Source organism: Schistocerca piceifrons, chromosome X (genome assembly GCF_021461385.2).
Source record: "Schistocerca piceifrons isolate TAMUIC-IGC-003096 chromosome X, iqSchPice1.1, whole genome shotgun sequence".
NCBI lineage: Eukaryota > Metazoa > Arthropoda > Insecta > Orthoptera > Acrididae > Schistocerca > Schistocerca piceifrons.
The window spans coordinates 415,857,464-415,873,439 of record NC_060149.1 but is presented as its reverse complement, the minus strand read 5'-3'; the positions used below and the strand labels follow the sequence as shown (position 1 = coordinate 415,873,439).

The following is a 15,976-nucleotide window of genomic DNA, read 5'->3' as shown; positions in this document are numbered from 1 at the left end:
GCTGCTGTAGCTGTGAGCTACTGATCCTTTCATATGTGTCTTTATTAATAAGGGAAACAGATGCATCAATCTCTAACTCCAATTTAATTGTGCTTTGAGCCACTCTGAATTGAACAGAAAGTGTATTCTCCTGTCTGTGTACTGCATTACAAGGGCTCTGCAATTTGCAAATGCAGGCCATTACTTGTGCTGACTTTAATGAGCATGCTGTTACAGAATGCACTTGTTGATAGCTGTGCTGTGTCATGTGCCCGCACTGAATCAACCATTTCTCTTGTCTGGGTTACCTTGTAAACACATTGTTTGAATATGACCTTGCCATCCACAAAAGGAAACATTTTGTGTCATGACAAGGACAAGTTTTTGGTCATGATTCAAAAAGCACTGTTCACAGTATTCTGTAGTATGTGTCATGTACAACAAAACAAATGTTTTACCTCTACATTTACTGTTTGTCTCAGACCCAATGTTATTCATCTTAACACCATCTTTAAATTTGGACTGAGTGTCATGAACACTTTGAACAACAGTATTACATGGAACCTCAAAATCAGCTTCAGTCATGTCCACAGTAGTTTGAGACTCCACAATAGGCAGAACTGTTTTCAGATTAGGATCCAGAAATTTGAGAATAGCGGCATGAATACATGCACCTGACACATTCTGGCCGGCTGAAGTGGCCAAGCGGTTCTAGGCGCTACAGTCTGGAACCGCGCGACCGCTACGGTAGCAGGTTCGAATCCTACCTCAGGCATGGATGTGTTTGATGTCCTTAGGTTAGTTAGGTTTAAGTAGTTCTATGTTCTAGGGGACTGATGACCTCAGAAGTTAAGTCCCATAGTGCTCAGAGCCATTTGAACCGTTTGACACATTCTGTATGATTGCATCGCGTAACATGACATCACTATAACCGACTCTACAATAACACTTAAACCTACAATGTCTTGTTAACCACCTGAGTATGACAATCCATTGTTTGAAAGTTCATGTTGGCTACTTATTGAGCCAAAAAAATTAAACCTTACTGCAGTGATATGCACCTGACTGTCATCATGTTCATTCAGCAGCCGAAATAGTTCATCATAACTAGCAGTCTTGAGATGAGAGTTGGGGCACAGTTCTCAACGCAGACAGTACAAATTGGCTCTGATCATCAAAAGGAAAAAATCCTTCATGTGCCATGCCTATAATGTTGTATGCAGCAAAGTGGGCCTGAAACTGCACTCAGTATTCTGACCATTCCTCTTCTGCATGACTGAATGGGCAAAATGTAAGAGCAAGAACTACTGGTAGTGCTGCTTTCTGGGAGAGGAGGGAGGGTTCTCATCTGTTGCACCCTGAGCAGCAGTCATTCAATTTGCTGCACCTGAAACTGAACAACTTCATTTAGAGGCATTTCCTGTGGCAGCTCAGACATTATTAAACACCTGATGGAATACACAGAAAAAACAGAATTAGAGAAAAGGCAGCTAAGGCATGTGCAATGTGAATACAATAACACTTCAGAAGCATATGAGGCAAGTCTGTATAATGACCAACCTCAGTGTCATTTGTTGTACTTCGTGAAAATACACTTGTTGGTACAATGGTGGGTTCTTTACTTTGCTCTGGGAGGAGACCCAGTGGATACTACAACACACAAAATATTAGTTCACTCCATTGCTGCATAGATAAGGAGAATTACTAACTTTGTACAATCAATTTCCACAGGAATGTCATTAGTATTTACAACTGCCTCTGAACATTAACTTATCACTTGATACAGACAAAATACAAGTCTCTCACTCAGTACATTTAGCAATAAGTTTCATGTAGAGTTCTGCTTAATATAATGATAACAAAGCTGGAGTGCTAGAAAGCAATGCTGTCATCTTAGACAATGATAGCAGACTGGGCTGACTGCTACTGTGCTCAGCTGTAAGTAGAAGAGTGGTTTTGCCAGTATAGTGAAACATTTCTGGGCATAGCTACACCAGTGTTACTCATTTGTCGATGCAGTGACTGTCTTCTCTTGTGACTGCATTGTGAGGTACCAACCTTGCTTTGCCACCTCACTTTTGGGACAACACTACATTTATCATTAATCAATCAAAGTTCAAAAAACAATGCTAACACACACAAATACAAAACCAGAAGGAGAAATGACTTACACTATCAATCACTCAGCTTTAGTGTGGTACAAAAAGGTGTGAAGTATGAAGCCACAAAAACTTCTGAACACTTACCCGGTGATATGGGGGGTCTAATGAATAATAATAATACTTAATAATAATAGTAATAATAATAACTTTAGACAAAAACTGAAATTGTGTGTTTGACAACTTACACTATGTGATCAAAAGTATCTGGACACTCCCAAAAACATACATTTTCCACATTATGTGCATTGTGCTGCCACCTACTGCCAGGTACTCCATATCAGTGACCTCAGTCATTAGACATCACTAGAGAGCAGAAAGGGGCACTCCACAGAACTCATGAACTTTGATCATGTCTCAGATAATTGGGTGCAACTTGTGTAATACATCTGTATGTGAGATTTCCACACTCATAAAACATCCCTAGGTCTATTGTTTCCCATGTTATAGTGAAGTGGAAATATGAAGGGCATGTACAGCACAAAATCGTACACGCCGACCTCATCTGTTGAATGGCAGAAACCACTGACAGTTGAAGAGGGTCATAATGTGTAATAGGCAGACATCTATCCAGACCATCACACAGGAATTCCAAACTGCATCAGCAAGTACTATGACAGTTAGGCAGGGGGTGAGAAAACATGGATTTCATGGTCGAGCAGCTGCTCATAAGCCACACATCATGCCTGTAAATTCCAAATGTCACCTCACTTGGTGTAAAGAGTGTAAACATTGGATGATTTAACAGTGGAAAAATGTTGTGTGGAGTGATGAATCAAGGTACACAATGTGGCGATTTTATAGTAGGGTGTGGGTATGGCAAATTCCCAGTGAATTTCCTCTGCCAACAGTAAAATTAGGAGGTGGTGCTGTTATGGTGTGGTCGTGTTTTTCATGGAGGGAGCTTGCACCCCTTGTTGTTTTGCATGGCACTATCTCAGCACAGACCTACATTGATGTTTTAAGCACCTTCTTGCTTCCCACTGTTGAAGAGCAATTCAGGGATGGCAATTGCAACTTTCAACATGATCAAGCACCTGTTCCAACTTTCAACACAATTGAGCACCTGTTCATAATGCACGGCCTGTGGCAGAGTGGTTATATGACAATAACATCCCTATAATGGTCTGCCCTGCACAGGGTCCTGACCTGAATCGTATAGAAACTTCATGCCAGGCCTCACCGACCGACATCAATACCTCTCCTCAGTGCAGCACCCTGTGAATAATGGACCGCCATTCCCCAAGAAACCTTCCTGCAACAGTGGAAGTTGTCATATAGGGTAGGGGTGGGCCAACACCATATTGAATTCCAACATTACCAATGGAGCATGCCATGAACGTGTAAGTAATTTTCAGCCAGGTGTCCGGATACATTTGATCACATAGTGTATTTTATAGACAAATTTCTTTACATGAGATGCTATAATAACCATGTGTTTGCGCATAGAGACACTGGACTCATATTTGGTAGAATCTGGTTTCAAATCCCTATCTAGCCACCCAGATAGAATGTTTTATGGCTGTCTTCAGTCACTTAGGGTAAATTTAATGACTGCTGCATTGTAGGTGATATGGATGATATCCTTCTTCATCCTTGTCCAACTAAGCTTTTGTCCTGTCTGAAGCAAATTAATCATTGAGAAGAGTTGAAACCCTAATCTCTGTTCCTTTACACATAGAGTTAAATCTAATTCATAATAATAATAGTAGTAGTAGTAGTAGTAGTAGTCGTATTAATAATTTAAAAGACATGAAATTTTGTGTCTTTGTTCCAGTTAACATATTGAATTGTAGATTAAGATTAATGTGAGAGACAGTCATGTAAATTTATTGCAATTGTGAACCAAATGACATGTTTACATCTTAGTGAGATCTTGAAAGTATCATCAGTGGAACTTCCAACTGACTAACATGCTTCATATTCTTCTTTCTTTGTTATGACCTCTGCAAAACTACAGGTAGCTGCTTCATGGACTGGGTTTTCTTCCTTTTCTCCTCTCAGAACTTCTTCATCCATTTCCTTCTTCTCTTCTTTACTTCTTTTGTGATCTTCCTTTTCATTCTCTTATCATTAGGAATTAATGTTAATTTTCCTTTAGAATGCTAAAGAACAAATCGTAGTCAGTTGTGTAACATTTGAGAAATCCAACAAGAGTGATATTTTCAAGACTCCACTCAATTTTTGTATTTCTGTCAGAAATGCCATGACTAGGAATATGAAGAATAAATAAAATGAATAAGAAGATTAATAAACACTTCTAGCCAAAATTACAACATATTAAGGAAACTTGTAGTACTAATGAATGAACAGATTAATTACAGCTCTTCATTCAGATTTCCACTTGTCCACTATCTTAATTTATAGAGCTGTACATATCTGAAAATTTTGAGAACAGGCTGAATTTCTTTCTAAGCTGTGTAGCTGTTTCTTCCCCAAAGCAGGAAACTAATCCTCATTGTGATAGTGAAGTCATTTTGCATAAAGGAAGTGTACACGATTTTGCCATAACTCTTTGCTCCCTTCACTTTTTCTGAATGTGTACTGGTTTCTAACTGTTACAATTAAACATTTCAACCATTTGTAGTCAGAACTCCAAATACTGTGATACCTGTTTGTCAGGTAGTTGATGCATTATCCATGATCCTGTTATGAAGATACTTTTGTAAGAGCTAAGAGAAAGCTGTAAATTTAATACAAAGAGTATGCCAAACTTCAGCCAAATATGTCCAGTATCCTTGTAAATATGGTGCACAAATCAATAACATTATTAAATTGATTTTACATTGATTGATCATTATCCATAATCAAAATTTACTTTCTCCACTAACAGTAGTTGCTGTGCAACCAACACAGACTTGAACTCTGATTAAATATCTTCAATGTCTGAGATTGGTGAACCAACACAAGAGTGTTCAAAGAAAGAGAAACTTCCCAAATGTAATTTCTCAGAGCACAACACTAAATATTAAAATCTTCTTTGAAATCACATAAAAGTATCACATAGAAAACTGACCACACCTCAGCTTCATAGCAAACAGTGGCTCAATATCATGCTGAATGCAACAGTCCATAACTTCCAGTTATTGCATATTGTTGAAACTTGGAGTGCAGCATTAGATTTTTTTTCATATGGAATGTGACAGTGAACAACAACATAGTTTTTTTCAAAGTTTTGAAATGTATTGCCATTTTCCAGTTTACATTTTTTTCTGTGAGGTAGATGAGTTTAATACAGTGGCATACCAGGAGATCATTTTACAAAATATCAGTTTATTAAATGCTTCCCATCATGTTTGCCACTGTTGAATGAATAATTTGTCTGTGTTCCAGGTTGGTATAGTGGGACAGACTGGTGCTGGGAAGTCTTCAATATTAACAGCATTATTCAGACTAGCACCTGTGGAAGGAATAATTCTAATAGATGGAATAGACACAGCAAAAATATCCCTACATAATCTACGAAGAAAGGTGTCAATAATTCCACAAGAGCCAGTTTTATTCTGTGGGACAATGCGTTACAATCTGGATCCCTTTGATGAATTTGAGGATGCACAGCTGTGGAGTGTCCTGGACGAAGTAAGTAAACATCCATATGGGAAGGAAAACTTTGGGAGAAATGGAAGTACTCCATATAAAATATACACTTTTTTACTGGGCTAGAAAAGAATTTGTTTTCTTCAGTCAAGAAGTTAGTCCCTGACTGTCATAATTACTCCCTACTACCTCAAAACTGATAAAAGTTGTGGTAATATTTGTGTCAACATAATTACATTTCGCCAAAAGATTCATATTATAAGTGTATTGAAGAAAAATGAAGCAATAATCATGTTGTAAACTACAGTTACTGTGAAAAGAATTGATTAATGCTAGGCTGGTAGAATACTGTAAGTTATCACAGTGATACTGAAGATGTGTTTTTTCTCTTTTGATTCAATATTAGGGTTAGTATGAAAAGTTTTGACAGAAACTAAATAAGTTGGGAGTAAAGATAACAACCCATTGGATAGTAGAGGTGTTGAATCATTGACAGACACATGAACAGGGCTGAAGACTTCTCTAGCCTTTGGACAAATCCTTTTTTGAGCTGGAGTACACATACATATGCACATATACACACATGTACCATTACATTGTGCCCATTAAATATACAGTGCTGCTGTTTGGGAGATAGGTTTAGGTGAGGGTTTGTGACATGTGGAGTAGGTGAGGGGAGAAAAGAGGCCAGGAATGGGAAGGAAGGTTGGAGAAGGGTGGTAGATGGCACTGAGGGAGGCAGTAGATGTACGAGATAGGAATGTGGGAGGGAGAGACAGCAGGAGCATGGGATAGGAATGTGACATGCAAGCATGGAAGGTGGTGACAGAACAAATGATGGGGTAAAGGGGCGACTGTGGGGTAGAAGGTGTGGGTGGAAGGGATTAGTGGAGATTGAGGCCAGGAGGATTATGGAGATAAAGAATGTACTAAAAGAGTAACTCCCATTTGTGTAATGCAGAAAAGCTGGTTCTGGTGGAAAGGATCCAGATGGTACAGGCCATGACACAGCTGCTGAAGTCAATCAAGCATGTTGTGCTCAGCAGCACCTGCCACCACTGGGTGGTCAAGTCTGCTCTTGGCCACAGGTTGGCAGCACCACTTATTCGAGTGGACAGGTAGTTAATCGTCATGCCCACCTAAAATGCTGTGCAGAAATTGCAGCAGACTTGGTCTACTACAGAGCTGCTTTTGCAGATTGTCCTGCCTCTTATGGGAAAGTATAAATCTGTGACAGGACTGGAATACAATGTGCTGGGTGGATGAACCAGACAGGTCTTACACCTGGGTCATCCACTGGGATATGACCTCAATGGCAAGGACTTGTGAGTGGGTATGGACCAGGATATTATGCAGGTGGAGAGGGCCATGGAATACCATTTTAGATGCAATGTCAAGGATTGTGGGTAGGGAATTCTTCATTTCCAGGTATTACGATGTATATTTGAAGCCCTGGCAAGAGGACATGGTCCAATTGCTACATTCCAGCCAGTTCTTGGGGATAGTGGAAAGATTAGACATGTGTGAGGATATGGCATAAGAAATCTGTTTGTGGACTATGTTTGAAGTATAGTGCCTGTCTGTGAAAGCCTTTGTCAGACCTTCAATTTAATGCACAAGGAAATTCTCATCACTGCAGATACACCATCCATAGGTGGCTTGGCTATACAGGAGTGACTCTTTGACGTGAAAGGGATGACAGCAGTCAGAATGCAGGTACTAAGGATGGTCATTAGGCTTGATATAATCAGAAGCTAGGCTGGAGCTGTTAAGAAGTAGATGTAAATGACCATAAAAGTGGGACATTGGTCTGATCAGGATGAGATGAAGTGAATAGGAGAGAAGTTGTTAAGTCTGTGGAGAAATGAGGATAGGATGTCTTGACTTGGAGCTCAATAATGAAGATATTATCAATGAACATGAACAAGACAAGGGGTTTGGGGTTTTGGGAGGCTAGGGACATTTCCTCTAGGTGGCTCATAAACAGACTGGCTTAGGATGGCACCATGTGGGTGCCTATCACCGTACCGCGGATCTGCTTATAGATCTTCCATTCAAAGGAGAAATAGTTATATGTGAGGATGTAGTTAGTTACATGTATCAGGAATGAGGTGATGAATCTGCAATCAGAAGGATATTGGAAGAGGTAGTGTTCAAGAGCAGCAAGGCAGTGGGCATTGGGGAAGTTAGTGTGTAGATAGAAAAGTGTCAAGTAAGGGTTCAGATTGAAATGGGGTGGGGACAGTCGAGAGTTGGTGAAGGATGTGGTTCAAATTTTTTGTATGAGAGGCTATGCTACAGACAGTTGGATGGAGACTTGATTATCCAATGGTGGAACATGCTGCTGGGCACAACATGCTTAATTTCAAAGGCTGTTTCACACCTCATGCTATCTGGATCCTTCCCTCCAGTGCCAGTTTTTCTGTACTGTATAGATGTAAGTTATCCATGCAATACATTCTTCATTCCTTTAATCACCATGATCTTGTCTCTGCTTTCCCTCTCTACCCACACTGTCTTCCCTTTCTTCTTTCCTGTCACCACTTCCCAATCCACTCCCCCACATCATCATGTGCTGCATGAACTCACTGTTTCTGATACTCATATGTCACATTCCTATCCTTCAGTTTTGTTTGCATGCCTTTCGTCTTTCCCTCTCCTTCCCTTTCCTGATGAGGCAACCGTTGGTTGCGAAAGCTAGAATTTTGTGTGTGTGTTTGTGTTTGTTTGTAAACAAAGATGATGTGACTTACCAAACGAAAGCACTGGCACGTCGATACACAAACAAACACAAACACACATACAAAATTCTAGCTTTCGCAACCAACGGTTGCCTCATCAGGAAAGAGGGAAGGAGAGGGAAAGACGAAAGGACTTGGGTTTTAAGGGAGAGGGTAAGGAGTCATTCCAATCCCGGGAGCGGAAAGACTTACCTTAGGGGGAAAAAAGGACGGGTGTGTGTGTGTGTGTGTCTATATATATATATATATATATATATATATATATATATATATATATATATATATATATATTTTTTTTTTTTTTTTTTTTTTTTTTTTCCATGGGATACCTCCTAACACGGACCTCCTACTGCCCAGCACAGTGCAGTAACTCGATGTGGCATAAACTCAACAAGTCCTTCATAGTCCCCTGCAGAAATATTGAGCCATCCTACCTTTATAGCCATCCATAATTGCAAAAGTGTTTCCAGTGTGGATTTTTGTCTCTCAGTTATGCGCCATAAATGTTCGATGAGATTCATGTCAGGTGATCTGGATGGGCAAATCATTTACTTGACTTGTCCAGAATGTTCTTCAAACCTTTTACAAACAACTGTGGCCTGGTGACGTGGTGCATTGACATCCATAAAAATTCCATCATTGTTTCGGAACATGAAGTACATGAATGGCTGCAAATGGTCTACAAGTAGCCAAACATAAGTATTTCCAGTCAATGATCGGTTTAGTTGAACCAGAAGACCCAGTCCATTCCACATAAACACAGCCCACACCCTTATGGAGCCACCCCAGCTTGCATAGTGCCTTTTTGACAACTTAGATCCATGGCTTTGAGGGATTTGCACCATCCAAACCCTACCATCAGCTCTTACCAACTGAAATCAGAACTCATCTCATCAGACCATTTTTTTCCAGTCATCTATGGTCCAATACATATAGTCACAAGACCAGGAGAGGTGCTGTAGGCAACGTCATGCTGTTAGCAAAGGCATTTGATTGGTCATTCTCTGCCATGGCCTGTTAACACCAGCTTTTACCACACTGTCCTAACAGATATGTTTGTTGTACATCCCACATTGAATTTTGCAGTTATTTCTTGCAGTGTTGGTTGTCTGTTAGTACTGACAACTGTACACAAATGCCGCTGCTCTCGGTCATTAGGTGGAGGTCAGCAGCCATTATGTTGTCCGTGGTGACAGATAATGCCTAAAACCTAGTAGTCTCAGCACACTCTTCATGCAGTGGATCTCAGAAATTGAATTCCCTAATTATTTCTGAAATAAAAGGTTCCATGGTTCTAGCTACAACTACCATTCCTCGTTCAAAGCCTGTTAATTCTCGTCGTCTGGTTAGAATCCCATCAGAAACCTTTCCACATGAATCACCTGAGTACAAATGTCTACCAATGCACTGCCTTTTTGTATCTCATGTACACAATACTGCTGCCTTCTGTAGATGTGCATTTCTCTACCCAATGACTTGTCACCTTAGTGTATGCATATATGTTCCATATCTCCTGCTGAACCACTGGACTGATTTCAACCAAACTTGATACACATATCACTTACTGTCTGGAAATCATCACTGTGGGAATAAGAAACAGCTTCTTATCAACGGGATGGGGATGAAAAAGCAGCATAACCCACAATGCATGAATATGTGTACTTCAGTCATACATTATTTGACGGTGAGAGAAATTAATGTCTTGCAACAAACTTTACAAATAATTTCATTCCTTTATGAAACTTTTTCTCGCTGGTGACCACCACAAAATGATGAAAGCAAAAAGTTTATTGCTTACTACATTTTGGTTTTGCATCTAGTGAAACTGCTGGATGAAGCATGAAGTTTTAATTTATTACTTCTTTACTACTAATTGTATTCATGACACATTTTTCAGGCAGTATTTCCATATGCAACTGAATGTGCCAGAAAACTGTCATTGTACAACACATAGTTCAGGAGAGATAATGTCATAGACACTTAGATGCATGAAAAATTGCGACATCCTGCAAGGTATTGACATTTATTACATTGTTGCTAGCAACTCTATTCACAATACATTTCGGAGACAATAGCAACATATGTCACTGAATGTATGTACAAACATATATCATTGTACAACACACAGTTCAGGAGATATGACATCATAAACATTGAGCCAGAGATGGACTGAGAGAGGGCAGAAGAGGAAAGGGCAGAGTAAGGATAGAGGAGGAGATGAACAGAGAGAAGGGGAGGAAGAAGGGGACAGAGAGTGGGGGTGGAGGAGCTGGACAGAGAGAGGGGGTGGAGGAAATGGCAGAGAGGGAGTGAAGGAGGAGATGGGCAGAGAGAAAGCAAAGGAGGAGATGGACTAATAGATGATTATGATAAATAAATACCATGCAAGACACTCAGCTGGTTGTCAATATTAAAACTGAAATCTACATGAATATACATTTATTTCTGTGAACACTTTCATACAGTTGGATAATTTCTACTTTTATATGAAGCTGCAAGAATTTATTACAAATGTAATATGAAATCTCTCAGAAAATCAGGCCTTTGAGAACTGCAATAGATGTAATTCTCTTAATTTCTTATCTACCAACAGCAGTATTATTGACAAAATAATTCATCGTATTTAGCATCCACACTATACTCACAAAATTTATCACGTGAAACAGAATCACTTATAAAAATTGAAATAAAACAAAAATAGAGCAAAAAAATGATGAGAGGTGTTAATAAAATACCATCACAACAATAATTATTTAGAAAAAGATAGCAAGTTATTAGAATAAATTTTGATTTTATTCATAGCTGTGTGGTATTTGGAACTTAAAATGTAGGCTCATCTACTCACTATGCAAAAGAAAACGAAAAAGAGAAAAAGAACAAAAAGAAAAAGAAAAAAGTGGTGGATTTTATTGTGAGAAGTTGATCCTAAATTTTAACTTTCATTTTGGAATAAATAACTGAGTTTAATATGTTGTAGCATAAAATATGACATTTCACATAAAAAACAACTATCTCTTTGACATTTCGAGATTGTTTGTGATGTTCATCTATTGCCAACATATATGTAATTAACTGTGCAGCTGACACAATGGCCATTTATAGAGTATCCAATGATCATCATTTAGAGTCACAATTTTTCAAATATTGTGAGGTACAGCAAGAGGCTGCTTCAGCTGAAGTACGCAAATTTTTATATTAATATGAGCACTCTTGTCAGTCCTAGCAGTAGTCAATCTATTCATACCATAACCAAGATGTGGACTGTGTCTGGAAGTTTACAATCAGAATCAGAAGTTTACTGTCTTATAACATACAAGTTAAACTATACTGAATTCTACTTTTAGTGTATTTTGATTCTGTACAGTCTAATAGTATGCCATTTGACACTATACACTACATGATAAATGAAACATCATTAAAAAATTTCTTTGTGGGTTTACATATTTCAGTTCCTTTTGCTGTTTCATGCTTGAATAACTATAGGCTACCAACTCAGCTATTGTTATCATTCAAGACTTTTTCTACTGAGTAAGAGCACTTTTGGGCTATCATGTTGTACAGTTTTCTCTTCAGTAAAGTACCCTTGATCTTATTTATATTTTTAACTTTTAATTTGTTACATATCTTCATTCCCATGTACTATGGAGTTTGGCAAAGAACCATAAGTAGCATGGAGTTCTCTTTATTCCTGGTATTGTACATATGCAGGAGATTATTTAATAAAAATAGATCAAGAGCATTGTGAGCAAAAAGAACTTTATTAACTTCTCATGGTTGGGATTCACAGTCATATAATATTTCTTGCTTGTACATCTGTGAAAACAGCCACATATCTACTATTTGTCTCAATAGCTGGAAGTATACTATGTTCATTGGGGCAACTTTGCTAAAGACAGTAACTGAAGACAAACTTATCTTATTGACACAGGTAAGAAAAGCAAACAGTCAGCTCTAAAAAGGAATAGGTGACACATGAACTTAATATACATACAGAGAATACAATCATAAAGAAGACAGTGTAAGAATAGCTGTGTGTGCAGAACATTCATCACAGCTGTTGTTTCCAACACATAAGAATCATAAGTTAAATATGAATAATAAGCCCCTTAACAGTGCAGTGACAATAACTATTCCATTCTGTTCTATTCTATTGTAACATTTGGTTCATCTCTGAAGGAAATGCTATTCATAGAACATTTCTGTTGTGTAAATCGATTCCTCAAAAAGCATTATGGTACTGCATAATAACCTATTCTGATTTTTTAATTGTATGTAATATACAAAATTCAGTCAAAATAATTTTAATGTTTGTGATATATTGTTATTTTAAAAATAAATCTTCATTATTTCTGCCTAAATTAATAAGTGATTGGCCTGTTTTCATATGTCCTTTCCACATTTTCAGGTGGAATTAAAAAGCAGTGTGCAGAGTCTAGAGGATCCTGTGACAGAAGGTGGAAGTAATTTCAGTGTTGGACAAAGACAGCTGATATGCTTAGCTCGAGCAATACTCAGGAACAACAAAATCATAGTGCTGGATGAAGCAACTGCTAATGTTGATCTTGAGTAAGAATGATGTTACTATACTCAGTGTGAAGGAAATCACACGAATTAAAAGTCTGTATCCCTATTTTTCTTGTATGAATGACTGAATGTCCTAACCTTTTTGGGTTATTCACAGTTGGCTTTCATAATAAAGCAGGATCATCTATCCCACTAGTAGTCATTATCTTCCCTATGGCTTAGGTTCTTCATGCCAATTTTTATATCTGTCAGCCAACTAGTTTGAGGTCTTCTTCTCCCTCTCATATTTGTAGCTATAGAAAGGAACTTCTTCATTTCATGGTCATCAGATAATCATGTTGGTGATGGATGACTTTAAAAAATACCTCATTTGTTACTTCTCCAACCCTAATTTTCTTTCCAGACCTCACTATCCTGGTCTTACATCCATTTTGCAGATTCTGCTTTACAGGCATTTACACATCTCACAGAAGCACTTAAGCGTACGCTACTTGTTCCAAGCACAGTTATGTTGGCTTCAGTTGATAGATCCTCTGATGTTACTGATCCTTGATACTTAAAAATTTGTTTTTAATTCATGGATCAGGCTTGATATCTGTGATTTTTGTAACATTGGGGCTGTAGTTGCACATCATGAACTTGGTTCATGTTGTTATGATATGCAAGTTTTATGTTTCAAGTGTCTTCCGCAATTCTTCAAGGTTCTCTTGAATTTCCTGCCTGTTATTAGATATAATGGGTACATTATCACTGTACAAAGGATTCCTTGGTGTAGGTTTCTGTATCTTTGTGGCTAGGTAATTCATTTCAATATCAAGCATGCGGGGTGCAGTCATCTGCATGCTCTGGCTCACCTCGACACCAATGACACCTGTCGCATGGGTTCTGAGGTGATCCTCAGTTCATACCTGTGGCTGGCAGAGGTAGTGAAGACTGCTGGTCTTGTGTGTGAGGTGCAAGCAGAGCTCACAATTTTCGGCATCATTCCCAGAGTTGATCAGTGTCCTTTGATTCGGAGCCTAGTGGAGGGACTGAACCACAGGCTTCATTGACTATGTGACAGTCATGGCTACAGATTTTTAGACCTGTGTTATTGTGTGGGGATTTGTAGGACTCACCTTGATAGGTCAGGAGTGCACTACACAAAAAGGAAGCAGCTAGACGGGTAGCAGAGTAGTTGTGGGGTGCACATGGGTTTTTTTTATGCTAAGCAGTAGTTTGTGGTGCTCTGATGAACCCTCGCCAGTCAGTATGCAGCAAGGGAAGTCAAACACCATTCAGAATAAAGACACTTCAACTGTCACAATTTTATTAGTAAACTGACAAAGTATTTATAATAAAATTACTGAATTTTCTGCCCTCCAGAAAAGTTCTCGAATGCAAATTATTCTTGGGACTGAGTGCTGGCTGAAACCTGAAGTGTAAAGCTCTGAGATATTTGGCGAGTCATGGAATGTATATTGAAAAGACAGAATAGAGGCCATAGGAAGGAGAGTGTTCATTGCATTTGATAAACATATTGTCTCTATTGAGGTCAAAGTTGAGTGTGACTGTTAAGTCATCTGGTTACATATAGCAGGCGTAAGTGAAACCAAATTAATTGTTGTATGTTTTTGCTGGCCACCCAATTCTGCTGTGACAGTTCTAGAGTCATTCAAAGAAAATCTATGGTCAATAGCGCATGATACCCTGATCATGCAGTACTAGTTGGAGGCATCTTTACCTTCTGAGTATAGACTGGGATGTTTATGGATTCATTGCAGGTGATACAGAAAGGCAGTCATGTGCAATACTGTCTAATTCATTTTCTGCAAATTGTTTTGAACAGCTAACTCAGCAGCCCACATACAGTGGAAGTATCTTAGACCTTGTAGCTTCAAAGAGGCCAGACCTTATCAACAATGTCAACATAGAAATGGGGATTAGGGATCAAGATTTCATTATAGAAACTATAATTACAAAAATTAATAAATCAGTCAAAAAAGCTAGGAGAGTGTTTCAGCTGGATAGAGCAGATAAGCAATTATTAACATCTCACTTAGACAATGAATTAACATCACTTAGTTCCAGTAAGATTTACGTAGAGAAATTATGGGCAGAGTTCAAGCAGATTGTAAATTGTGGTGTGGAGTGAGTGGATAAAGGGGCATAAAGACCCACCATGGATTAATCAAGAAATTTGGCAGATACGAGGAAGCAGAGGCTGTTGCATTCTCAGTTCAAAAGAGAATGCCTAAATGATGACAAGTGATAGTTAGTAAAGATTCATGCATCTGTGAAAAGATCTATGCACAAAGCATACAACAACTACCAACATCATGCCTTAGCAAAAGATGTGTCAGAGAATCTGAGAAAATGCTGGTCCTATGCAAAATCGCTAAGTGGTTCTAAGGCTTCCATTCAGTCCCTTGTTGATGAGTCTAGTGTGGCAGTTGAAGATAGCTAAACAAAAGCGAAAGTTTTAAATTTCATATTCAAGACATCTTTCAACCAGGGAAATCACAGAAACATACTGTCATTTGACCATCAGATGGACTCCTGTATGGATGACATAGTAATAAGCATCCCTAGCATAGAGAAACAACTGAAAGATTTGAAGGCAAATAAATCACCATGTCCAGATGGAATCCCAGTTTGGTTTTACAAAGAGTGCTCTACAACATTGGCCCTCTACCTGCTCTGCATGTATTGTGAATCTCTCACCCAGTGCAAAGACCTAAGTGACTGGAAAAAAACATAGGTATCTGCAGTATATAAGAAGGGTAAAAGAATGGACCGCAAAATTACAGACCAATATTCCTATCTTCTGTTTATTGCAGAATGTCAGTATGAATGTAATAAATTTTCTTGAGATAGAGAAGCTTTTATCCATGAATCAGCATGGTTTTAGAAAGCATTGCTCATGCGAAACTCAACTTGCCCTCTTCTCATAGGATCTACTGAGAACTAACAATGAAAGGCAACAGCCAGATTCCATATTTCTAGATTTCTGGAAAGCATTTGGCATGGTGCCCCATTGCAGGCTGTTAACGAAGG

General features: G+C 38.6%; 1 protein-coding gene across 2 annotated transcripts in view; it reads left to right on the top strand.

Annotated features, from left to right (window-relative positions):
* LOC124721475 (ATP-binding cassette sub-family C member 4-like) overlaps positions 1 to 15,976 on the top strand; it is a 275,591-nt gene that overhangs the window by 226,255 nt on the left and 33,360 nt on the right. For both annotated transcript variants that reach the window (XM_047246470.1, XM_047246469.1), the window contains exons 21-22: positions 5,472 to 5,717; positions 12,822 to 12,982. In XM_047246470.1, the coding sequence (XP_047102426.1) occupies positions 5,472 to 5,717; positions 12,822 to 12,982 (407 nt within the window). The remainder of the gene's footprint in view (positions 1 to 5,471; positions 5,718 to 12,821; positions 12,983 to 15,976) is intronic.